General features: G+C 37.8%; 1 protein-coding gene across 4 annotated transcripts in view; it reads left to right on the plus strand.

Moving 5' to 3' along the window:
* Nucleotides 1-26589, plus strand: part of ryr3 (ryanodine receptor 3) — a 143846-nt gene that overhangs the window by 56767 nt on the left and 60490 nt on the right. For all 4 annotated transcript variants that reach the window (XM_038288380.1, XM_038288381.1, XM_038288382.1 and 1 more), the window contains 24 exons: nucleotides 361-496; nucleotides 1666-1761; nucleotides 1858-1976; nucleotides 4573-4706; nucleotides 6379-6620; nucleotides 6823-7015; nucleotides 8450-8666; nucleotides 8747-8851; nucleotides 10895-10998; nucleotides 14236-14319; nucleotides 14416-14575; nucleotides 14666-14810; nucleotides 15494-15699; nucleotides 15809-15983; nucleotides 16128-16336; nucleotides 16467-16630; nucleotides 17213-17261; nucleotides 17364-17524; nucleotides 18218-18377; nucleotides 19230-19316; nucleotides 19457-19683; nucleotides 22502-22714; nucleotides 24157-24766; nucleotides 25321-25521. In XM_038288380.1, coding sequence (XP_038144308.1) covers nucleotides 361-496; nucleotides 1666-1761; nucleotides 1858-1976; nucleotides 4573-4706; nucleotides 6379-6620; nucleotides 6823-7015; nucleotides 8450-8666; nucleotides 8747-8851; nucleotides 10895-10998; nucleotides 14236-14319; nucleotides 14416-14575; nucleotides 14666-14810; nucleotides 15494-15699; nucleotides 15809-15983; nucleotides 16128-16336; nucleotides 16467-16630; nucleotides 17213-17261; nucleotides 17364-17524; nucleotides 18218-18377; nucleotides 19230-19316; nucleotides 19457-19683; nucleotides 22502-22714; nucleotides 24157-24766; nucleotides 25321-25521 — 4197 coding nt within the window. The remainder of the gene's footprint in view (nucleotides 1-360; nucleotides 497-1665; nucleotides 1762-1857; nucleotides 1977-4572; nucleotides 4707-6378; nucleotides 6621-6822; nucleotides 7016-8449; nucleotides 8667-8746; nucleotides 8852-10894; nucleotides 10999-14235; nucleotides 14320-14415; nucleotides 14576-14665; nucleotides 14811-15493; nucleotides 15700-15808; nucleotides 15984-16127; nucleotides 16337-16466; nucleotides 16631-17212; nucleotides 17262-17363; nucleotides 17525-18217; nucleotides 18378-19229; nucleotides 19317-19456; nucleotides 19684-22501; nucleotides 22715-24156; nucleotides 24767-25320; nucleotides 25522-26589) is intronic.

The following is a 26589-nucleotide window of genomic DNA, read 5'->3' on the forward strand; positions in this document are numbered from 1 at the left end:
GATGAAATAAAAACTTTTTTTATGCAGTGATATTTTTTTGTTAACTTTTTTAACTGTTTTAGAATTAAAATTAGATATCACAACATGGCATGCTTTAAAAACTTTAACAAAAAGGAAAATATTCCACTATAGCTATATCATTATGGTATTCAACTATAAAAAAATTTTCACAAATCTAATGCACAATTATGTTTCAATCAGGTATTTGATTCCAATACAATAATATATGGGATAGTGTTGTTTTCTGTATAATAAACATAAAACAATTCCATGTCCTTTTTTCCCATTTTTTGTTGTTTTTATTACAATTATGATTATCAATTGCAAGAATAATTATAAATGATGTATATATTTTCTCAGGGTATGCTGGCCCTCCTGTCCAAGTGCATCGATCGGATGAACATGTACGACAGTGCAGCCCACTTCGCAGAGATGGCTGGGGAGGAAGCAGGCGCAGCGTGGAAGGACATCCTCAACCTCCTCTATGAACTCCTGGGTGAGTGAGTGATGGATCATATCAAATGTCTTCTGTCAGCACCTGTTCACTCAGAGAGGACATACAGTATTTATCATCCCTCCTGAATCTCTATTTTCCCCTTTTGGATGCAATCACTCTCTTCCGTTCTTCATTTCATTCTTCACTTACATTTTGTTGAATACGCTTTAAAGATCATTGCTTTTTATAGGTCATTTATTGCAAAATAAGAGAAATACGCACAGTAAAAGAAAAAGGCTTGTCATCACATCTAGTAACCTCATCCCAATCTTTCAGGGCCCAGACCGTGTCATAAATTTTCCATCCTTCAGTCTGAGTTTTATTTTCAATGTTTAATGGGTGTTTTTTTTCTTCACTGGCATTCTTTCTAAACCTTCCCTCCTGAGTCAGCTCACCTTGACTACCCTTTATATTCATCATTGCCTCTCCTGCATACGGTATATGTGCACAATAACGGCCCAAAAACAACAAGCAAGCTCCAGCCGCCCCACCAAGGGCAGTCTAAGGGAGCATATTTGCAGATGGATTGTTTTTTACTAGCTTTGATTTTTATTTAATAGATAAATAAATGTATTACTCCAAAGTTTAGTAGTGTAGTTAATTCTTTAAACATTAAAACTACATTTTGTGGTCAGTAAGTCATGCATCCATAAAAGGCTTAGTTGAAGTTTTGTCTCTTAAGTTTGACATTCTTTTAAAGTTTCCATTTTTCTATATATGCATTTGTTCCATGTGTAATCTTTGTGTTTATGTGTCACCAGTTACTTTGTAATCTGCTGACATAATATTATACAGTATGAGTAGCATTTCGTTAAAAAACATTTTTTTTTCGATCAACCAAGAGAGTCTACCTGCCGACCTGCACTGTCAGGACTGGAAGTTTATTCAAGCCTTACAGAGTAAAAGCCAAGTAAAATTGGATAAGGTTAAGAAAAGCAAGAAAATATAAAGATAACAAAATGAACACAGAGAGAAAGAATAAAATGGATCCTGACAATTTCTATACCTAGAGCTGTTGGCTTCATCTCCTAACAGTTAATTGTCAGATGCTAAATGAATCATAACTTCTTCAATATCATATCAGATGTCGATAGATTTTGTTTCAAAGCATGTCTTATTTTTTATGCAAAGTCTTCAATCAACTTTAATCAACTTTGCTTTTTATTCAGCTTCACTGATCCGTGGGAACCGGACCAACTGTACTCAGTTCTCCAGGAATTTGGACTGGTTAGTCAGCAAACTGGAGAGAATGGAGTCATCGTCAGGTATAATAGATCTCTTTGTTTTGCTGCTAATTGACTAATTGAGTTTGGAAAGACGGATGTTCATGATTTTTTTTTTTCTTGAATCTTGTTTTGCAGGAATCCTTGAAGTCCTCCACTGTGTTTTAGTAGAAAGCCCGGAGGCCCTGAACATCATTCAGAAAGGACACATTAAATCCATCATCTCTCTGCTCTACAAGCATGGACGCAACCACAAGGTGGGCTGTGATCAACGTTTTTTGGTGCGATCAGGGTTCATGTTTATATAAGTTTACAGTTATTACTGTAACTATAAGCACAAATCTTACCTTTGTTATTCTTTGTGCTTGTCTACTTACTGGGCTTATTAATAGAGTTACTTCCAGTTAAATACATACCGTATTTACACGACTATAAGGCGCACTTAAACGTCTTTTTTTTCCCTCAAAATGTGCAGTGCGCCCTTTGGTGCGGTGCGCCCTATGTGTGTTGTAACTGCGACTTTTGAGACCACCTCATTGAGGAGATGATGAAAGAGTGGCTGAATGTAAGGAGACCAGGTTTTTTTTTTTTCCACTCATCACCATCGCTGTTAATATGTAACTCCATGCGTGCCCATCTCACAGCTGATGTGAAAAACATGGGGAAACAAATTAACGATGTGCTCGCTGTTCAACCGCTCGACATCGGTGTGAACCGGACCCAGCAGGTGCAGCAGAACCAGCGAGTTTACATGCAAAGTCAATGGTTGACGCGCGTAGAGGTGCAGCAAAAGGTCCTGCAGCGCGTTTTGAGCAGCAGGAGCGTTTAAGCATCTGCCAACGCGCTGCTGCTGCTCGAGATGGAAAAATTGAAGTTTTGCTGCTGGACGCGCCGCATCAACCAATTAGAGAAGCTGATCTGGGAGCTGACAGCGAGACAGACACAGCGCTCTGATGACATATGATATTAACGCAAATGGATAAGCCTGGATGGATGAGGAGATGATGAAAGCGTAGCTGAGGGAGGTGTAGCCTATGTGAGGAGACCAGGTGGTTTTTTCCACGCATCACCATCGCTGCGTGCCCATCTCACAGCCGATGTGAAAAAAAAGGTGAATCAAATGGATACTGTGCTCGCCGTTATCCCGGGGGGTCTGACAAAGGAGCTTCAACCGCTCGACATCAGTGTGAAGCGGCCGTTCAAAGTAAGGCTGCGAGCGGCGTGGGAGCGATGGATGGCCGACAGAGACCACAGTTTCAGGATAAGTGGAAGGCAGCGCCGGGCAAGTTACGCCACAGTTTGCGGATGGATTGTAGATGGACTAACGTGTCTGCTGGCTCTGTTGTTCAAGCTTTTGCAAAAGCCGGCATTATTTCTGAGGAGCTGCGCTGCACGGAAAGTGACTGACAGTGAAGAATGGGAAACTGGCATGTCTGATTTAGCGCAGCTGTTTATTTCAGAAACAGAGGATGATGACTTTGATGGGTTCGATTAATACTTTGTAATAAATACATTAATAAAGCACAAACATACTCAGTTTTGCTCCCGCTCTATTTTTCTACCTGAAAACTTAATTCAACAGCAGCCTCTGGGCGGGTCTCCTCCTCTTCACCGCGGTGGCTGGCAGGTGTTTTTTCATCTAAATAATCTAAATCTTGCAGCTATATTTGCTGTGATCAGTGGGAATAAAGTAGTTTTAATATGTTTTTAAGTGAGAAAGTCCACCTGAAAACTTAATAATTGCAGTCAGTTCATCCAGATTATCTATTTCTGTCGGAGCCGCTCAGACCCCCACATACCAGCGGTGCGCCGACAGGAGAAATCCTTTCATCAGCAGCCTCTAGGCTGGGCAGCCTCCAGGTTCACGCGGTGGATGGCAGGTGTTTTTCATCTAAATAATTTAAACTGCAAGCACCCATAAAAGCGAACATATTCCGTCGGCAGGTTTCAGGATTTTAAGTTAATTTAGGAGTGATCACAGCGCTGTGTCATCTGTGATGTGTCTGTCTCACGGCCAGCTGCCAGGTTTGATTAATACTTTGTAATAAATACATGAATAAAGCACAGTCATACTCAGTTTTGCCCCCGCTGTATTTTTAAATACGCAGTAGAGGTATTTAAAGGTAGTAGAGGACATGTAGGCTACCTGTATATAAAAAACGCGCCCTATAGTCCGGTGCGCCTTATGTGTGTGTTAAATACAGAAATGGGACACATAACTGAGACTGCGCCTTTTAGTACGGTGCGCCTTATGGTCGTGAAAATACGGTAGGTGGAAAGTGGAAATGTCTTCATAGTTACAGAGTAAAAAGCTCTCACAGGCAAAGGTTGCAGTGGAACTGTTAGAATTTTATTTTTATTATTTAATTTAACTTAATTTGAATATTAGGTTAGATTTATTAAAAAGCTGCACTTTCTAACTTTTAACTCAATTAGCTTATTTTCAGAAATATGAAATTATTCTTCAGGTCAAGATAAGGCATTGATGTTCTCTGTAGCTGCCCCCATAAACCTGGCTACATAACCTGAAAGGGTTTATTTCATCACTGAATGAGTCATGTGAACCAGACGCTGCTTCATGGCGGACAAAGCTTTCCTTAAATTAGAGAGCTAAGAAAAAACGTATTTGGCAACAAAATAGATATAAGACTAACCTGTCTGAAAATATCAGTTAACAGTCAAGCTCAGCTAAAACCTACTGGCTCCCTAAGCCTCCAGGGTTCACCAGTAGGCAATGGACCATTAACTAGTTCAAACGGATTGAATCGGCTTGGCTATAAATTATGTTTCAGCAGTATGCAGCCTGTATACAAAAACTGTCTTTAACAAATGTGCTCGGTTCTTTTCCTCCAGATTCTGGATGTCCTGTGCTCTCTCTGTGTGTGCAATGGGGTGGCAGTGAGAGCCAATCAGAATCTGATCTGTGACAACCTGCTGCCAAGAAGAGACCTGCTGCTCCAAACCCGACTGGTCAATGATGTCCAAAGGTAAAAAAGCTGAATGTTGAAATGTTTATTTAAATTTTTGTATTCAAGCTTTTAAGTTAAAAGACAAGTAATAGCATTTATTTTCAAAAATATTTATTAATACTATAATTCTGTTTACAGCCAAAAATATTGATTATTCCTTTAAAGATATGCTCGATATTTGAAACCATTGCTATTTCAATAATATTGGTGAACAATTCAATGATTAATGCATATTTCTACTCTCTTTCTAATCTGTAGTCCCATCAGTCAGGAAAATGTTACTTTGGCATAAAAAAATGCTTTTTCATAATTAGCCAACATTATTAATTTTTTATTTAATTATTTATGTATTTGTTTCTTCATAAAAGAGAAAAACATTTGTCCATTTATGCTCTCTACATTTTAAAATCAACACCTCCATGATACGAAAAGATTAATTATTGCAGTTCCCTGCCCCCTGTGTCAACAAATAAGAGATAGTCCAACATCACATACAGTTAAGTATTAGTGGCCTACACCAGTGCCCCCAACCTTTTTTGCACCACAGACCAGTTTATTTTAAGACAAAATTTTCACGTACCACTCTGTAACTGTAATACTCAACTTTTTAATATATGATATATGTGATTTCCACGGCAGATTTTCATCGAATATAACCCCCAAATATTAGAGCTGTACCGGTGCCGCCATGTGGTATTTTAACTATGGTAAATACCAAAAACTGACTTGAAAATTGCACATGAACACCCAATCATGTTGTAATTTACACTGGAAAGCTTGGAAATGATATCTGAGTTTCCGAGATGAGGTAAACTTTGACCTTTCAACATGGTGGACCGCAGTAAAACTATTCTGTATGGTGAATACTGCATTGTTAAGCATTCTCTCCTATTGTGTTTGTAGCCTACACAATGCTGTGACATCTGTATTTAAAAAAAAAAAATCACCATATAAATTGTGTCGTTTTTTGAATTACCGTTATTGTTTGATTTTATTAGATGCTCCTTAGCAGTCAGGTAGCAGTTGAATGAGAAAGTCTATTATTGTCTTGCCCAAGTAGCAGGTCAGGGTAATATTTAAATCACAGCGTTCGTCTTCTCTACCACAAAAAAAGCAAATGGACACAATGCAATGGTAATTTCCACTTGTTGTAAGGATCATCTTGACCAAACCACATGAAGGCAGCATGAATGACGCTTATTGATTAATATGAAGAAAAAAAAAAAGCTAAATTAAAAAAATAATAATGAGATTAAAAAATGTGAAGTTTTGCTGTGTTATATTGTGTTATATGTGTTATATTTTGGTTTTTGTACCAGGTGAAGCTAAAGTCTAGCTGTTTTTGGGGGTATTTCTAGTTTGGGCATATGCACAAACATGGAAGCTTTTTTAAATCTTAAATCTAAAATGTATTGATTTTTTTTTTTTTTTTTTTTACAGTTTTAGCTTTAACAATTTTATTTATTTTTTTCTGTAAATGCTATAGTTTTTATAGTTAGGTTGATGGTTATTTCATTACTAAATCAGATAACAATTATTTAAATTTAATGCGCCTAATAATTTCTTAAGCCCCAGCGCAGAATCATGGCACCCCAGAAATTTCTGGTATATAATTATTACACACACCATTATTGTGATGATGAAAGTTAATCTGGATATTCTGCTTTCTTATCTTTTTTTCTGACTGCAGTATGAGGCCCAACATTTTCCTGGGCATCGCAGAAGGTTCAGCTCAGTATAAGAAGTGGTACTATGAGTTGGTCATCGACCAGGTGGACCATTTTGTAACTGGAGAGCCGACCCACCTGAGAGTAGGCTGGGCCAACACTAAAGGCTACGCTCCGTATCCTGGTGGAGGAGAGGGCTGGGGTGGAAACGGTGTCGGTGATGATCTGTACTCCTACAGCTTTGATGGACTTCATCTGTGGTCAGGTGGGAACCCAGTTTAACTCTTTGGACTTTTTCAAGTCTGTAAGAAATCTCATATAGCCTCCCATCTCCTCTTCATTTTATATAACTCCTTGTAAAGTATTCATCACCCGTCTCGCCGCCCAGTCTCTTCTCCTCACTTATCATTCCCTTGTACATGTACAGTGACTTTGCTGCTATAACTGAGATCCACTCTGTCTCCCAGGTCGAATCCCCAGGGCCGTGGCCTCCATTAACCAGCACCTGTTGAACTCGGATGACGTGGTCAGCTGCTGCCTCGATTTGGGTGCTCCTAGTATGTCTTTCAGGATCAACGGGCAGCCTGTGCAGGGCATGTTTGAGGACTTCAACACAGATGGATTCTTCTTCCCCGTTGTCAGCTTCTCTGCAGGAGTCAAGTAAGGATTTTAAAACTGGAAAGCAAACATTAAAACCATTGCCTGCATAAAATACCTCCACTGGTGTCTTTTCTTAAAGGGTTAAACTTTTTGTAAAGAATATAATGCTGATTTCAAGCAAATGTAATACTGAGTGTGAGCACCTGCATTATTGTTTTGGGTTTGCTGAAGAATCATTACATATGACCTCATGAGAAAAGAGGTCTTCCTTCTGGCAAAACAATAAAAATGTTCTCCACTGCGGGAGCCAAAATTGACCAAAGCTGAAAGTTCTATAGGTACTGCTTTCATTTACATTTTTTATATTATATGAAGCATTTTTTATTTTGCCCAATAAGAGTGGAGGGGGCAGGTTTTATGGTATGTTGCGTAAGATGTAGTTTAGAGAAGCCAGAGTTTACATTCTAGCAGACATGCTACCAAAAACAGAGCAAAGATATCTGATACAATGGTTAATGCAGAATTGCTGACTGTAACGGATTTTAAGAAGCAGGACCAGTTGACCAGTACCTACACTTTGGGCTTGCTGGACCAATAAAAGTTTCCAATTCAGTTCTTTGGGTTCCCATCATTGGTTTCTATTAGAATCACCTTCTTACGTACATTGCTAAGTGCAATTTTAAAGAGGTTTCTATGTCAATCTTTCCAGATCCATCTCCAACTCTGGAGGATTTCTCCAACACATCCGGGCATCAAATCCTGCAATGGGTTAACTTGTGGTTGAACATTGGGTTTGAAAAGCATTATGGTGTAAATTGCTAAAGCTAAGGAGAAACTGTTTGAAAAACAATTTTATGTAATACAAATAATTTTTTCCCCTACTAAATGTGCTTAAATTCATATTCTGCATCGGTTTCTTATTTAAACATCACTTTAGTTTCCTAATATTCCCAGGGAGCGGGTTTGATATAATCATACATTTAACAAAATTACAATTCTTAGGAGCTTAAACAGGATAATAATTTATATTTTCCTACTAAGCAAAGGCACTGACATTAGGTTAAGTCAAATGATTTGGAACAAATAACGTATTCATAAGATATAATGGGTTAGTTGTATTTCAATTTCCAGTTTTATGCGGCATAAATGGACACCCCATGGCCCTATGTAGAAAAATGCCTTTATTTAGGTAAAAATATTTTAAAAAATTAACTTTTTGCTGTTAATTATAGTTTTTCCTAAATATAATGATTCTCTGTTCTCTTTCTATAAGGTCTTTGTATGTATAACATATAACATATTTTTATACCATTTATTTCGGAAAATAGAAATTACCTAACTAGAAAATAACAAGCATTTTTTATAAATTTGATTTATAAAATAAGAATTTGTTTAAAGGAAATTGATAATATAGAAATTAGGAACAATTACTGTAGGTGTAATATGCAGGCTGTTTTGTAGTGTGATCCAGTGTTGCGTAACCTTTCTCCTCAGAGTTCGTTTCCTACTCGGAGGACGCCACGGCGATTTTAAGTTCCTACCCCCCGCCGGTTACTCTCCGTGCTACGAAGCACTCCTGCCTAAGGAGAAGATGCGAGTGGAGCCTGTGAAGGAGTTTAAGAGGGACCATGATGGGGTTCGAGATCTGCTGGGAACAACCCAGTTCTTGTCTCAGGCCTCCTTTATTCCCACTCCTGTTGACACCAGCCAGGTGAGCTTATTTATGAATGTTTGCATAATTATGCTATTTAATGCATTAGTGGTTCCATATGTTTTTCTCCCTTTCTGCAGATTGTTCTTCCCCCTCATCTGGAGAACATCCGTGACAAGCTGGCAGAAAACATCCATGAACTTTGGGGAATGAACAAAATTGAACTGGGCTGGACCTACGGCAAGGTAAAAATGTTAATGAAAATTGAGATAAAAATGTTGCACCTTGTTGAAACCAGTATCTTGATGATGCAGAACTTCAGACATTAACCTATAAATATTTTACTACGGTATATCAATTCTCTGTAGAATGATTGATTCCATAAAGATGCAGAAAATGATTATGTTAAGAGATTAAATTTAAAGTAGAAGTTATCCATTTAGCTTAAGAGGAAAAAAAGACACTTGATTATGAGAAATGTAACAAATCAAACAAAAGCCTTTGTAAAATAAACATAGTTTGATTTTTTTTTTCCTGAGGTGCATGTAAAAAAAGTAGTGAACTTTGCTCTCTAAAGGAAATTTACATTTTATGCTTAAAGAAAATCCAAACTTCTGTACTATATTGTTATCTCAACTTATGTTAAAACTCATATCAAACATGTTTTGGCAAATAACTTTATATCTTTGCCTTTGAGATAGATTAATGGCCTCATCCTGCTAAAGTTAGAAAAGTATTAACTGGTCTGCTTCATTTGCTCTCTCCTTCGTTTGATTTAGAAATATCCTGTGGGATTCTCTGTCATCAACTCAGCATTAAAAAAAATCAGAACAAAGCTAGCTCTACTTTGAGATTTCCTGGTTCAAAGCTAGTAAGATATTTTCAGGCATATTATTTTTACTATGAAATAAAGCCTTTGAAAGGTGTTGGTTGTATTCCTAGATTACAATTGCCCTTTTGTATTAAAAGAAAAAAAAAAAAAAGAAAAAAACACTTTCCAAAATTTTCCTAACTCTCTAGACCTGCAGTTACTAATCGTCTCCAAAACACAGACTTATAGGAAAGATAAACCTGCAAAGCACAGCAAGTTAACAACGAGAAGATGTTATGTGTGGAGGCAGGGAAATCATGCAGGAAAGGGGGTCTTAAGAACCAAGATTGAAAACCACTCCTAAAGGTGAAAAGACCCTTCATTTTGTTTGTCATGATTGTTTTTAAACTCAAAGGGAGGATAGACAACAGTTTGGTTTGGTCATAAAAGCCTTCAAAAGCTTTAAAAAAAAAAAACAGAGAAAGCTTCAGGCGACATTCTTTATCATTTAAAAATAGCTTAAAAACACACTAACATGAATCAATTTGATCCTGTGATAAAATAATGCATTTTGATACTCTTGCCTCAGCCATTATCTTCCATCGTTTACCATCACTAGCAGTCCGTGTCTCTATCTATTTATCTCTCTCTCTTCCTTTCACCACTGCAGAAACACCCATCAGAAGTCTGATCACACAGTTGGACTCTTTTTATGCTGTTGTAGTTATCACAGGGTAATGCTGTTCTGAGGCTGCTACCGCAGAGGCCATTCAACCAATGTTAATGAGTCCCTGTTCCTCCAAGAATGTGACGTTCACATTTATGAAGACCGGCAGAAAGATCTAAGAAATTATTAAGGGCAACATTGAGGCTCAAGCTGCTGCATGTTATAAAATCGTGCTTTAATAAGCAAAATGAGGTCAAATTAAAATTACAAAATTTTCAAGTCAGATGCCTCTTAGCAGATATGTGGCAACCACAATGATCAAAAACACTGATTTAGCCAAAACTAATTTTAAATTGGATTTATATCCTTGATCTCAGAGAGATGCTGTTACCTTTAGAATTTCAGTGCATTTGTGGTATATTCAGTGGCAGTGTGCATTATTAGTGAGAGCCATTTACTGACTTTTAGTGAATGTCATAATGACACTAAATATACTGTACCTTAATCAGCTCTCCAAGGTAAAACAGTTAATTGAAAGGACATGCACTGCAAAACACCCGTTTTGCAGTGCATGTCTTGCAGATTGCGACTTACATTTCAGAACCTTGAATTAGACTAATGGCAAATAAATTATAAACAAATACACCTTGGAACAATTACCCTCAGATAAACTGGACTTCATTCTGGCTATGCAGATCCACTTTACATGATTTTAAAATGTGCTTGCAGCTGAAAGCAAGGCTTTTAGACAAGAGCAAAGAGTTGTTAGATGAAACATTTAACAGAGATTTCTGTTTTCTTCTTATTAAGGTCCGTGACGACAACAAGAGGCAGCATCCTTGCCTTGTGGATTTCAGCAAGCTGCCTGAAACTGAGAAGAACTACAATGTGCAGATGTCAAGCGAAACACTTAAGTATGGATTTGGTTCTTTGTTTGTTTTTTTATTATTATTTGGAATTTATTTACAAAAAAGCTAACCCAAGGGTTTCAAAATTATACATCTTGCCCAATATAAACAGGTCAAAAACCAAACTTAAGCTTAGGTAGTATTGAGCAGACTAACAATCACTAAATAAAAAAGTAAAAGCTATTTCACTTAAACTGCCCGTAATGAATAAACTAAAAAAAAACTTCAGACTTCCCATCCTTATGTACAATCAGTGAGTGGTATGACCTAATTGTTCAACAGTGCTAATGCATGTCGTACTCTTTTCTATGGAATAGCTCAGCAACCTCTAAATAACTAGTAACTCGAGTAAAAAAAGGAGAAAAAAAAAGACATTTTAAACTGTTGCAAATTAAAGACAAGGAAAACAGGCTAACAAAGTTAACTAAATGTGTTCAGTCCAAATACTTAACTAATTAGTCAGAATAACGAACTGTAAATACAAATCAAAACTTACTTTTACTGAAACATGAAGTTTCAGTTAAAGTAAGTTTCAGCAACTCTGATAAGTGGCAGCAGGGATGGCTTTCACTTATTGGGAAAAATAACCAAAACTATATTCAGTGCTGGAAGTTTACACTAGAAGTTAAAAAAAATCACCGGAAGTCGATTCCAACTGATGGGAAGTCAGTCCAGACTGGAAGTTATTGAAGCAATATTAAATCCACTGAGTTTAGGCTTAAGTTTGACATGCACCCATATTAATAATTGATCTTTATTGATCTCACACTTGAGAAATTGCCCTCTGCATTTAACCCATCCCCTTGGGGGGCAGTGGGCTGCCACTGTGCGAAATCAGTGTGGGGTTAAGGGTCTTGCTCAGTGACACAGACTGGCAGTTTGTGGGAGTTGAACTCAGAATTCCGGGACCCACACACAATGCTCTAACCACTAGGCCACCGCCCCCATTTTAGGGTGGGGATAAGCCCTCAGGGGATAAGATAAATGGGTATTGAATAATGTTTTGTTATTAAATCCAGTTAGCTTTGATTTAGGTTTACCTTTCTTTGTAAAAGAGTAATGGACCAACCTGTAAGACTGCTTGCATTACAATCGGTGTAAGGGGACTGCAGAATTGTTGCTTCACAAAATAGAAAAAGCAAAAAAATTATGCAGTTGGACAAGGCAAGCAACAGCAAACACAACACTGCCAGTTATACTAGGAGAGAGGAAAAAAACGCTGCCATCACCAGCTTAAACGGCTTGACATCACAAGCCGCAGAAAACTACACGGCCAGTACTACTGGGAGAAGGGGAAAAAAAGCTGCCATAACCAGGTAGAGAAAAACAGCTGCTCCATCCAGTAGGCAACAGGGAACTAACGAAAGCATGGTCCAAAATCTCAAACGGCAAGTAAGGAACAGAGCCCAGGATGATGCCAGCGTATATGGCTTCTGAGGGGTCATCCAGGGTGTCACAGGTGTGACTCTGTGGATATACACTCACTGGCCACAAATACTCAGACCAGCCCTTCTGGCACCAACAATCATGCCACGTTCAAAGTCACTCAAATCACCTTTCTTCCCCATACTGATGCTCGGTTTGAAATGCAGGAGATTGTCTTGACCATGTCTACATGCCTAAATGCACTGAGTTGCCGCCATGTGAAATTAAGAAATTAAGTGTTAACGAGCAGTTGGACAGGTGTACCTAATAAAGTGGCCGGTGAGTGTAATTACTTGAACTGTACATCTGCGAAAAGAGAACATTCAGTGCTTTCAGCACCACCCTCTGGCAGTCAGTAGGGGTGAAATAGAACTGTGACATCCTATCATCCTTCTGCCATTGCCTATACCTGCTTATTTTCAAAGGGTTTCAGGGTGACTGATGCTTATCTAAAGGGGCAACTGTGGAAAAGGCGAGGTACACCTTGAACAGGTTGTAGGTCTACAACGGCAAAACTGTGATAAAGTACAAAAAGCAAATAATAGTTGCTGTTGCAGTTATTTATTTATCTAAAGTCTGGACAGAGTCATTATTGTTTTACTTATTTTTGGGGGGGCAATAAACTGATTTCGTCCTTTGGTTGTAATGACAGAAGGGATTTTAAAATGAAAAAAGTAGAAACCATGATTAAACAGCACATTTTCCTATCCCATAAATTTCATGCATCCATTCAGTCAGTGTTTCCATTCATTGGCTGGGCTGCTAACTCACCACTCATGCTTTCTGTCTTGGCTCTGTAATGACCTTCTGGCATGTGCCTTATCCCTTAGAAGGGAGTTCATAAAGCAAGATTTTGCGCAAGGCTTCAGTGTGTTGTAGGAACATGTTTGAAACATAGATTGTTTCAGTTTGTGAAGAGAAGTGTGTCCTCATCATATTACCAAACATTGTCGATTTTATTCGATGAGATGGATTTATAAGGAAAGTACGAGTGCTCAATCCATTACCTACTACAGGGGTGTCAAACTCCAGTCCCGGAGTGTCGGTGTCCTGAAACTTTTGGATATGTCTATGATTGAAGGTACATCAAATGGATAGTTTCCTCTTCTGGATTCAGGCAAGCTCTTTAGAGTCCGGCTAATTGCTTCATTTCTTATTTATCTGTGTTGAATCAGAGACACGTCTAAAAGATTGAGAAAAGCAGCCCCTGAAAACTGGAGTTTAGTGCATGTGCTATATTGCAACAATGAATTCACATCCATTTGGTATGGTCCTATAGAACAGAATAGTGAGCTGTTGGAACCAAACAATACAGTTTGTGTAATTTACAATAAATTTGTTTGGGCATCCAAGATTATAGGGTATAAAAGGGTTGTAGGTCATTAAATATTCCAATTACTCCTTTCTACGACCAGTGCAGGAGTCTCCTCTGTATTGCTGAGCAGTATAAATTTAAGAATAAGATTTAAGCAGTGTTTGTCATGACATTAGTCCCCTGGTAGAGTTCCAGTATTGATTTATTGGGACATATTGCCTCCAAAGGCTTTTTAAGCTGACTACTGAATCCGACTACTGTAAAAAAACACTTAGTCCAGCTCATTAAAGGAACTTAACTTCCTCTTACAGTGAACTTCTATGTGCCATTTATTCAGACAGCCGAGGCTGTGAGGAGTCCAGTGTTGTCTTCATTAGGACCCAACAGTGTCTGAAACATACAGATTTCTTCTAATTGTTTTCTTTTTAGTTCAAAAAGTGGATTTTTTTTTATCTGAAAAAGTGTTTAACATCTTATCCTTCCATTTTTCTCATTTGCCACAGGACCTTGTTGGCATTAGGATGCCATGTTTCCCAGGTTAATGTTCATGCTGAAGAGGATCTGAAGAAAATCAAATTACCCAAAGAGTATGGTCACTATAGCTGTTTCTTTTCTGTTCTTTAGCTTTTTGATTTCTTTTTTCTTACAAAGTTCTACATTTTGTTATTTGATAAATTTTCTAGCTACATGATGTCTAACGGATACAAGCCTGCGCCACTGGAACTCTCTGATGTGAAACTTACGGCAGGTCAAGAGGTTCTAGTTGATAAACTGGCCGAAAACGCACATAATGTTTGGGCCAAAGACAGAATCAAACAAGGATGGACCTATGGCATCCAGCAGGTAAACTGTGACCTTTTACAAGTGCTTTGCAGAAAGTCTAAAATATTGATGAAAAATTCCTAAATCTGATTTTCCATTTCTTTCTGAAAGGATTTGAAGAGCAGACGTAATCCTCGCCTAGTGCCATATGCTTTACTGGATGAACGCACAAAGAAATCTAACAGAGACAGTCTGAGAGAAGCCATTAGGACTATGGTTGGATATGGATATGACATTGACCCTCCAGATCAGGAGGGTGAGATTCTGAGTTTATTAAATTAAATAGTTCAAAAAAGTAATCAAAAATGAATAAACTGCATTTAAACAAACATATTTGTATAAAAGCATGACCGAAGATGTTAGAGTTGTTGGTCAGTACCTCTAAAGGTGGTACTTGATTCAAACACCTTTATTGTGTAGACCTGTCAGGTGACTGGGTGGCATAAAGAGCCCACACAAATCACAGAACCAAACTTTGCAGTTATGCCTAATTCAAAGAAAGGATACAGTGACTGTGGGGAGGAAACACTGTTTTGACATATTATAGTTTCAGCTGAACGGCAGCACTAGGCCAGCAATACCCTTCATGCAAAAACAAAGAATCAACACAAAAGGCATAGTAAATCAATAGCCATATTTATACTTCCTGCAATATGGAGATGAGCAAAAGAAAATAGTGAAGCAATGGAAATTGAGCTAAAAGGAGTTTTAACCCAACAGCTGGATAACTAAGGATAACTTAAGATGACTTTAACTGTCAATGCAGTGCAGAAGTAGTTAGAAAGCAGTACTTACTAAGCATAAAATATAATTTTAACCATCTGTAGTTCATTTTAGGCTTAGCATATTTTTTTAAAGTATCTTTGTACATCTATTTTTGCATTTATAAATATCTTTGCTCTTCAACTGTATTTTTTTCTTTTTGTGTCTGGACCAAAGTTGTGCATACACTAGATAATCAGAGCGTAGAGACGATCCGCTTTTTCCGTGTGGAACAAACGTATGCTGTGAAGACGGGAAAGTGGTACTTTGAGTTCGAGGTCCTGAGTGGAGGTGATATGAGGGTCGGCTGGGCCAGGCCAGGATGTAGGCCTGATGTGGAGCTGGGAACAGATGACCAGGCCTATGTCTTTGATGGATATAGGGTAAACAGCATGAGGCTTTTCAGTAAACTCTGCACATGGTTTACGATTAAATTCAAAAGTTCTTACTTTTTAAGATTTCTTTTTCTCTCCCACGCTTTCATTTCTTAAGGGTCGACGAATGCATATTGGTAGCCGCTACTTTGGGCATCCTTGGAAGAAGGGAGATGTGGTTGGTTGCATGATAAACATGGAGGACAAATCAATGATTTTCACTCTGAATGGAGAACTGCTGATCACCAGTAAGGGTTCTGAGCTCTGCTTTGCCGACTTTGAAACAGAAGATGGTGAGGATTTCTCTGATTCATTTAAATAAATGTTTGTCACAGCATATTCACTAGTGTAAGAATAAAAAAAAATCAGAGTTTTATAACATGTTATTTATGAAATGAAACTAAATCTAGTTGGCCACTAATTCCTTATTTGTTTAGGTTTTATTCCGGTGTGCAGCCTCGGCATGTCTCAGATCGGCCGGATGAACCTCGGCAAGGATGCCAGCACTTTTAAGTACTACACCATGTGTGGTCTCCAGGAGGGTTTCGAGCCCTTTGCTGTCAACATGAAGAGGGAGATAACCATGTGGTTCAGCAAGCGTTTGCCCACCTTTTTCAATGTACCCCAGGACCACATGCATATTGAGGTAGAGAACACTTCCCTTGTTAATTTAAATCATTATTTAGGAAAATACCCACTTATGTGCACTTCATAATTTGACCTAATAGAATGCCGTTGGTCCCAATTCTTCTTTTTTCTGAACCGTTTTTTCTCAGGTTACGAGAATTGACGGAACAGTGGACAGCCCCCCGTGTCTTAAGGTTGCACATAAGACATTTGGTACCCAGAACAGCAACAATGACATGGTTTACTGCAGACTAAGCATGCCGGTGGAGTTCTACTCAGCAGATATGCTGCTGGACGAGTCCCTTAAACTCAGGTAAGGCACTTACTCATCCAAGATCCATTTTCATTTTGAATTTTTTTTAACCCTTATTTGTGCCTGTTGTATTATGTTTTAACGGATCATTAAGCAAGAAGTCCAAGTTCTAAGATCACTATAGTTCAGTTTTTCACCGATGGAAGTACCGAATGCTGCAACATGAGATTTTTTTTTTTTTTCCCCATCTTTCAACTGGGTTAAGTCCATTCACTCAAACCTTTTATTTAGCCTGCTTATTTATCTATTTCTATCTGTCTCTTTTGAGTTCTTTGTTTGCTTTCTATTTACCAATTTCTTCATATACCCATCATTCGTTCATCCATCTATCCATTTACCCCCTGATTGCTTAAACACCCCCATTTATTCACTAATACTGTATATGTTGGCAAGTTTATTCTTCCTTCCTTCCTTCCTTCCTTCCTTCCTTCCTTCCTTCCTTCCTTCCTTCCTTCCTTCCTTCCTTCCTTCCTTCCTTCCTTCCTTCCTTCCTTCCTTCCTTCCTTCCTTCCTTCCTTCCTTCCTTCCTTCCTTCCTTCCTTCCTTCTAATCAAATGTCTTATTTTGTTATATCTTTTTCAGCCATCCTCCAAGGGAAGATGGAAGCATCGATTATGGAAGCATTACAACAGTAAATTACCGTTAATTCTCAACTTAAAGACAAATTGACATTCAGTTCCCTGCTAGGGATACTAACCTCACCCTTTCATATATTTCATTTTCTTATCTGCAGTACTACTACTCGGTTAGAGTGTTTGCCGGACAGGACCCTGCATCTGTGTGGGTGGGCTGGGTCACACCAGACTATCACTACTACAGCAAGAACTTCAGCCTCAGCAAGACCCAAACCATCACTGTGACACTGGGAGATGAGAGGGGTCGGGTCCACGAGAGGCAAGTTGCTTCTGATGTTTAAATAGCTGCAGCTTGTGGTCACTGGATTCTTTTTTTTCTGAGAATATTCTTTCCAGTTATTTATCTTATTTGCTGTAGTCTGCTGATCAGGCTTTGAAATTGTCTTTTTGAAATTAAAGGAAGTCTGTTAGACGATGATAATGTACCATAGCATGTCTGAACTTTGAGAAAAAACTGCGATTTTATTTAAATTGCTCTTCTTAAAAGCTTAAATTATTATATTAAATTTCAACTAACTGTTTAATGTAAAAAAAAGAAATAAGTATATTTAAATAGATACGAAAACTTAAGCTTTATAATTTCTTTCGCTGCATTTTATTCAGCAGTATCACTTATAATCAAAAAGGAAAATACCTTTTAACTCTGTTTTTAATGGTATAACATTTTGCATAGCAAGTTCTTCTTTAACAGAGCCTTGAAAAGACAAAGCCTTAGTTTCAAAGTTACAGTTAAACATGAGCATCATTTAGCTTTAGAGTTAAAAAGATCAGTCAGTATAGCTCATTGTGTTATTATAAATACAGCTCAAAGTCCCTCTAAAAGTTGCTGCCTTATAGTCCTGTGATCTTAAGCACAACCAACAATGTAATTGTTTATCTGTGTAGAGAAGCATGAGAACCTACCTTTCATTGGCTGTTCTTTCTGAATTCTTTGTGCTTGCTTTTGCTGCAGTGTTCAGAGGAGCAACTGCTACATGGTGTGTGCAGCAGACGCTCTTGGCCAGTCCTCCAGCCGCTCCAACACAGACTTTGAAATCGGCTGCCTGGTTGATTTGGCCACTGGCCTTGTCTCCTTCACTGCCGGTGGAAAAGAACTGCCTACAGTGTATCAGGTTAATAAAACTCTATAGTCCTAAATGAAGGGGGAAGCCATAAGGCATAAGCTGTAATCTGTTTTTATGCTATTTAAGGAAATCCATAATAATTGTTTGTCATTATTTGTTTCACTAGATGTCTTATAAGGTCTTGTATTTTGGCTACAGGAAATTCAAAATACTTTCAAAGGTTGTTTTAAATAATGTTTTAAAAACCCAACATCATTAAGGAAAACTCACAGAAAGGTAGTTTCTTTAAAAGCATTGCTCATCTGTTCTTTTTCGAATCATTGGGCACCTTCTTGATTATTGTGTTCTTCCTCTGCTGATGTGTTTTATTGCTTCTGATTGATGATGGAACAATCGATAAGAAAGAGATTAAAAATCTGCTCAAAATATGTGACCAGCAGGTAAAATCAGTTCTAAAAAGGCAGCATTTTTCTCTCTGTTCTCTCTCACACAGAAGGAAAACCATGTGTGAGGCAAATTGGAAGAAAAACACCTCTAATGAGTTTTGCTTGAAACAGGACCATTCTTGGTTGATTTAAAATTTTGTGGGTTTTTAAACGAAAAAGAAAAAAGCGACACTGTGAAGATGGAGTATTATGCTTTATCTTTTTTTAAATAAGTCCTGGTGTCTTACAAAATCTCTTGGTGTGTTTCAATTTTTGCTTTCTCTGTAACATTTCCCAATAATCGCTTTATTTTGGCCTCCAGTTTATTGTCAGATGGTAGCTGTCCAAAGCCAGTTGAGATTCTACACATCCAAAAAATGTTTTTTAACAATGAATATTGGTAAAATATGGTGATAAATATATTCTAGCTGTTTAGTAATGTATTTAGATAATTCTGGTTTGTTTGTTTTTTAAGGTGGAGCCAAACACCAAGCTTTTCCCCGCCGTGTTTTGTCGCCCCACCAGTTCAAACCTCTTCCAATTTGAATTTGTAAAGATCAAGGTTTGTTTCAATTTGTTCAACTGGGACATTAACACGAATCCTCCCCAATGAGGTCATTTGGATGTTATAACTTCAGTAAAGGAGACTTTATTGTTTCTGCTTCCCTGCTCTATGATATCCATCCTCCCGGCCTTTCCCAGGATGCTATGCCGCTATCATCAGCCATGTTTAGAAGCGAGCATCGGAACCCTGTTCCGCAGTGTCCACCGCGTCTAGATGTGCAGACCATCGTAGCTGTGCTGTGGAGTCGGATGCCGAATACCTTCCTGAATGTTGAGACGGCTCGGGTCAGCGAGAGACACGGCTGGGTGGTGCAGTGTCTGGAGCCTCTGCAGATGTTGGCTGTGCACATCCCAGAGGAAAACAGGTAACATAAATAAAATATGCGTTTCTGATCTACAGGTGCTGGTCATAAAATTAGAATATCATGAAAAAGTAGATTGATTTCAGTAATTCCATTTAAAAAGTGAAACTTGTATATTATATTCATACATTACATACAAACTCATATATTTCAGATGTTTATTTTGTTTAATTTTGATGATTACAAATGACAACAAATGAAAATCTCAAATTCATCATATCAGAAAATTAGAATATTACTGAAGACCAATAAAAACAAAGGATTTATAGAAATGTTGGCCAACTGAAAAGTATGAACATGAAAAGTATGAGCATGTACAGCACTCAGTATTTAGTTGGGCCTCCTTTGGCCTGTATTACTGCAGCAATGCGGCGTGGCATGGAGTCGATCAGTCTGTGGCACTGCTCAGGTGTTATGATAGCCCAGGTTGCTCTAATAGTGGCTTTTAGCTCTTCTGAATTGTTGGGTCTGGTGTATTGCATCTTCTTCTTCACAATACCCCATAGATTTTCTATGGGGTTAAGGTCAGGAGAGTTTGCTGGCCAATTAAGAACAGGGATACCATGGTCCTTCAACCAGGTACTGGTAGCTTTGGCACTGTGTGCAGGTGCCAAGTCCTGTTGGAAAATGAAATCTGCATCTCCAAAAAGTTGGTCAGCTGCAGGAAGCATGAAGTGCTCTAAAACTTCCTGGTATGTGGCTGCGTTGACCCTGGACCTCAGAAAACACAATGGACCAACACCAGCAGATGACATGGCACCCCAAACCATCACTGACTGTGGAAACTTTACACTGGACTTCAAGCAACGTGGATGAAGTGCCTCTCTTCTTTTCCTCCAGACTCTGGGACCTTGATTTCCAAAGGAAATGCAAAATTTACTTTCATCAGAGAACATGACTTTGGACCACTCACCAGCAGTCCAGTCCTGTTTCTCTTTAGCCCAGGCAAGACGCTTCTGACGCTGTCTGTGGTTCAAGAGTGGCTTGACACAAGGAATGCGACAGCAGAAACCCATGTCTTTCATACGTCTGTGTGTGGTGGTTCTTGAAGCACTCACTCCAGCTGCAGTCCACTCTTTGTGAATCTCCCCCACATTTTTGAATGGGTTTTGTTTCACAATCCTCTCCAGGGTGCGGTTATCTCTCTTGCTTGTACACTTTTTTCGACCACATCTTTTCCTTCCCTTCGCCTCTCTATTAATGTGCTTGGACACTGAGCTCTGTGAACAGCCAGCCTCTTTAGCGATGACCTTTTGTGTCTTGCCCTCCTTGTGCAAGGTGTCGATGGTCGTCTTTTGGACAACTGTCAAGTCAGCAGTCTTCCCCATGATTGTGTAGCCTATAGAACTAGACTGAAAGACCATTTAAAGGCTTTTGCAGGTGGTTTGAGTTAATTAGCTGATTAGAGTGTGGCACCAGGGGCCATCAATTTTGAACCTTTTCACAATATTCTAATTTTCTGATATGATGAATTTGAGATTTTCATTTGTTGTCATTTGTAATCATCAAAATTAAACCAAATAAACATCTGAAATATATGAGTTTGTATGTAATGTATGAATATAATATACAAGTTTCACTTTTTAAATGGAATTACTGAAATCAATCTACTTTTTCATGATATTCTAATTTTATGACCAGCACCTGTATCTTAATAGACTTCCCAAGGTTTGGTCACTCAAACCTGGCCATTAAAACATGCTAACTCTACATTTTAGATTTATTGACACAGGCTAGGCTTTTAAGAATGATTCCTACTCTATTTCAATTTCATACAAAAGTCCTTCTAAACAAGTTAACGTATGATATTGAGATCGGTTTCCTGTGTAACACTAACCTGTGTTGAATATAGCCGTCTGAATCAAACTGTTCCTGTCAGATAACATAGAATAGGTAAATATGTTGATAAATGACCCAGGAACTATAGAGTCTTGAGCCTAACATGATGGAGCCGATATATCTCATTATATATGGATTGGAATTATATTGACAAAGACAGAAAGATATATTCCATAACCAGTGCCTCCAAGTCTAATTAAATGACTTTGGACAAATTGAAATCTGTTTCGGGAAACGTTTCCTGACTGAGAGGGTCCAAAAGTTATGATATGCAAGAAGCTTCCATACAATTAAGACTTTAAAATAAACGTATTAGGCCAATGTCACCATCAGAACTATCCGAGGGTTTGCACTGTTCAAATCAAACATAAGAATTTTATACTTATTTCTATTCAAGGTAATAGGCAAGGCAAGGCAAATGTATTTGTATAGCACAATTCAGTACAAAGACAATGCAAAGTGCTTTACATGATTAAAATACAGGAAAATAAAACAGAATCAAAGCAAGTAGGAAAAAATGAAAAAATAAAATGAAATAAAAAAATGCAGAAACAAAAAAGAATATTAAAAACAGCTGGACTAAAGAAAATAAAAAAGTTGAACTAATGTTTTAGTTGAACTGTTTAACTAGAACAGTCGAAGGCGATCCTAAACAAATGTGTTATTAGTCTTGATTTAAAGGAACTCAGGCTTTCTGCACTTTTACAGTTTTCTGGAAGTTTGATATATTAGTTGGATATATACCTGTAGAACACCAAAACAGTTCTTTCCAAAGATGGCCATAACTGGTGCACATACTGTAAATACTAAAGTGAAAGAAACAGCAGATTATTTTATTATTAGTAATGCTAAACAATTAAGGAATATGGAACCCCACAGGTCAAAGCAGATACAGATGGGTAGAACCTTTTTTAAATCAGAGGACAGTAAGCAGAATGATTGGACCAAACATCTGATCATGTCTTTTATAACTTTTTTTTAGGTGTTTGGACATCCTTGAGTTGTCAGAGCATGAGGACCTGAGGAAGTTCCACTTCCACACTCTGAAGTTATATTGTGCACTTTGTGCTCTGGGAAACACGCGTGTTGCTCACGCTCTCTGCAGCCATTTAGACCAGTCACAGCTTCTCACCACCATCGACAACCAGTACCTGTCAGGCATGCTGAGACAAGGCTTCTATGATGTCCTCATCAGGTTGGTTAACAGACTTTATGGATGAATGGAAAGATTTTTTTTTTCATTTTATATTTTGATGCCATTCAATAGATCTATTTATATCTTCCTTATATGCAAATATTTATTAAAATTATGTTGAAATATTGAATGAAGAGGAAAAACAAAAGCAGAGACTTACAACCAGTTTTGTAATTACAGCTCAGATGCAATTAAAAAAAATTCTGATTTAGGTTTATTCAATGTAAACTTTAGTGCATGATGTAGTGGTGAACATAATCAACAAGCACCAGTAAATCCTATTAATGGAACTATGTGTTGCCAGCTCATAACCTACTGCAATCAAGTTTCCTCAAAGATTATAAACATGAAAAAACCTATTAAATTTACATTACACTGCAATAACCTTGAGTCATTCCTAATTTCTGTTTTTGTTCCTAATGAGCTAAGCTAACCTGAAGCCTTTGAAGTGATCCTATGTCTCCTGTTTTTTCAGTCTATTTAAGAAGTTTTCATTTTGATGAAGGTATTTTTTTCACTAATTTTCTCTGCAGTATCAATCCTTTTTCAAATAAATGTTAGATGTTTAAACCACCAAAAGTTACGTATAACTATAATTTTTTTTTCATTCATTAAGATCTTAAACCAGTCTTGTGTTGGTATTTAATGAGAAACCTGTTTAATGGGTGCAATCTGAGTTTTATTTTACTTTTTTTTTTCCAATACAAATAAAAAACCTGCATTGCTCTTAAAGATGATAAATGCTGCTTTCAGTTAGTTTGAGTCTGATTTAATCACACACAGTTGCTACATTTACATGGACACATATAATCGGATTGAAGGCCGGATCAGATCAAAAATAATTTACGTAGGTGTCAGACTGAAAATTCTAATCTGATCCAATTCACATCGCAAAGAAATTTCGTTCTGTTAGAGATAGGTGGTTTTTGTCGTCCCCATTCCGATTGCCATGTATGTACACGTCCATTTGGATCTTGTGAGTAAAATCATCTCCACTGTATGTGTGCAAAGCCAGTGTGAACATTTTCTGCCATTTTTTTCCCTTTCCCTGAAAATTAGACATTTCTGCACATGCTTAAATGATTCCATCTGATCGAACGCTTGGTACATGTATGTACCATTTAGATCGGATCATTTAATTTAGTGTCAATGTAACAGAGTTTGAATTTCTGATCAACCAAGGTTTAGAATGGATCGGGGAAATTTTGCGCATGTAAACGTAGCTACTGATTAAAAATTGTGTGTGTATTTACACAGAAAAAACATTATCTGGTTTTAGCTGCATTTTAGTTTAAAGCTGCTTGTTTTATCTTGCAGGTTTATGCCACATTAGTGTTAAAAAAGTAACTATCCTGGCACTTTCATTAGATACTGTGGTGATTTTAAAGAACAGTCCATTTAATCCAGATATGTAAGACTGAAATAGATTATTTTTTTTCCAGCATTCATCTTGAGACGGCTAAAGAATCTCGCCTAATGATGAACAATGAATTCATCATCCCTGTGACAGATGAGACCCGTTCAATCAAGCTGTTCCCAGATGAATCCAAGAGGCACTCCCTTCCCGGAGTGGGCCTTAGCACCTCCCTCAAACCTCGAGTCAACTTTTCCCCAGTTGGCATCATCAACACTAAACGGCACCAGTTCCTCTACAGCCCCCAGATTCCCCTGGGCATCCTGAAGGAGAAAGCTATCAGTATGCTCACAGAGGCCGTGCAGGGAGGAGGCTCTCACATCAGAGATCCGGTAGGCGGGAGTTTAGAGTACCAGTTTGTCCCCATCCTGAAACTCATCGGAACGCTGCTGATTATGGGAGTCCTGACCAGTGAGGAGGTGAGGCTGATTCTCCTCCTGATTGAACCCAACGTGTTCGGAGAGGCCAAGGAGGGAGAAGAGGGGAGTGGGGGTGAGGTGGTTGTTGCAGGGGAGAAAGAGGAGGTGAGCAAGAATGAGGAGAAGGCTGTGGAGGCGGGAGAGGAGGAGATTAAGGAGAGTAAACCAACTGCTAAAGGTCTGCTGGAGAAGTCCCTGCCAGAGTCTGTCAAACGCCAGGTGATAAAAGTCATTGCAGATACAATTTTTATTTCAGTGGATAAAAAATATAACTGAAAACGATTCTATGTTGGTTTAGTTCAAAAAATGTTCTTTGACTTATTGCATAGACTCTAATCTAATTGTAATTTTATTATTTTTCTGAGATATTATTAAAGGAAACATGGACTGAATGTTGATGCACCCGTCAGCACCACAAATAAGCTTTGATACTTTTCACAGGTCAAATCCAACTGCAACTAACTGTTATTTTCCAGTTGTTGAGTTCTGGATAGAGCATATTGACAGACATTTAATCTTAAATGCATTTTTTTTTTACAATTTAGGTATAATTGCTGCTCTAATTGGGCTGCTCAATTAGCTGAAGGCATGTTTTAGAGTCTCTAGGTTTCAGTTAACGATTAATCCATTCGTAAATTAGTTGACGATTTTTTCAATAATCAGTTAACCACAATTAATCAGATATTGCATAACACTGAGATACTTTAAAACAAAAAATAAAAAGCAAGCCAAATAAGACTTTTATCTGATGAGCTGATTTCTATTGATTCCAGATGTGTGAGCTGCTGCACTACTTCTGCGACTGCGAGCTACAGCACCGCATTGAATCCATCGTCTCTTTCTCTGACCGCTTCGTTTCCAAACTGCAATACAACCAGAAGTTCCGCTATAACGAGCTCATGCAGGCTTTCAACATGTCTGCCGCCGTAACCGCCAAGAAAACCAAGGAGTTCCGCTCACCGCCACATGAGCAGGTACAGCCCTTCAGCAGCACTAGTCTATAAACAATGGTTTAGATTCAAATGAAATCAGAAATGAATTGATGAAAGTTTTATTTAGCTGATAAGGATTTTTTTTTTTAAGTGTTAAAAGCATAATGCTCACTTTATACTTGTTACATTTTTCTCTATTCTCCAACAAAAAAATGTTCCTTAGTTCAAAAACAACTAAACAACATGACTCCAAGTTTTTTTCAAATAGTTATTATATAAAATGTTTATTTCCATTTTAAACGCAAAAGATTCAGATTTTTTTAAAATCGGGTAGAAGATCTCCTTAAAATGCTGAAATTATGTCTTAAAAAAAAAAAAGTTAATCCCCATTCTTTAAAGTTAATGATACAACCTGCCTTTCCCCCCATCTTAAATATATTTTGATCATTAAATATATTTTGAAAACGTTTTACATATACTAGTATGAACAGCTCCTTGCGCTTATTTTAACCCTCTACAGATTTTTTTACATATGATTTTTTTTGGGCCTGATGCTGATTTACGATGGAAGAATTGGAAACATAGGTCAAATAATTTTTGTGAACACAGACCTGGTGTATATAGAGAGGTATGTGTGGTAGTGGACCTGCTTGCGAAGAGGAGGAGTCTTCTATGCAGTTTTCACTAAGCATCACTCACCCGTAGCTCTGTCAGGGTTTTTAAATGAGTTTCTACCAGTATGTATTTTATTATCAGAACTGGGGATTTTCATCATTATGAAACTGTGGTACACTGGGTGAATCTGTTATCATGATGCATGCAGTTGACCTGAAGTGTCAGCAACATAAGATCTATAGAGGAACAGATATGAGAAAAGTTGCAGGTTTAGTTAACTTTTTTCAGCTTCCTGATAAAGATGTCATGCTCAAAGAAATGGCCATGTTTTAATGCTGGGTCCCCAAAAGATGAAACTTAATAAATCTTGAGATGAAGCTGTTCTAAATGAAGCGGTTCTAAAACATCTTCAGAATTATATGAATGGCACTAAAAGAAGTCCAACATGTTGTCTTCTTTGCATTAATTGATGAAAAATAAGACTAAACATGTAAG

Source organism: Cyprinodon tularosa, unplaced genomic scaffold, assembly GCF_016077235.1.
Source record: "Cyprinodon tularosa strain WSP-4 unplaced genomic scaffold, ASM1607723v1 ctg253, whole genome shotgun sequence".
NCBI lineage: Eukaryota > Metazoa > Chordata > Actinopteri > Cyprinodontiformes > Cyprinodontidae > Cyprinodon > Cyprinodon tularosa.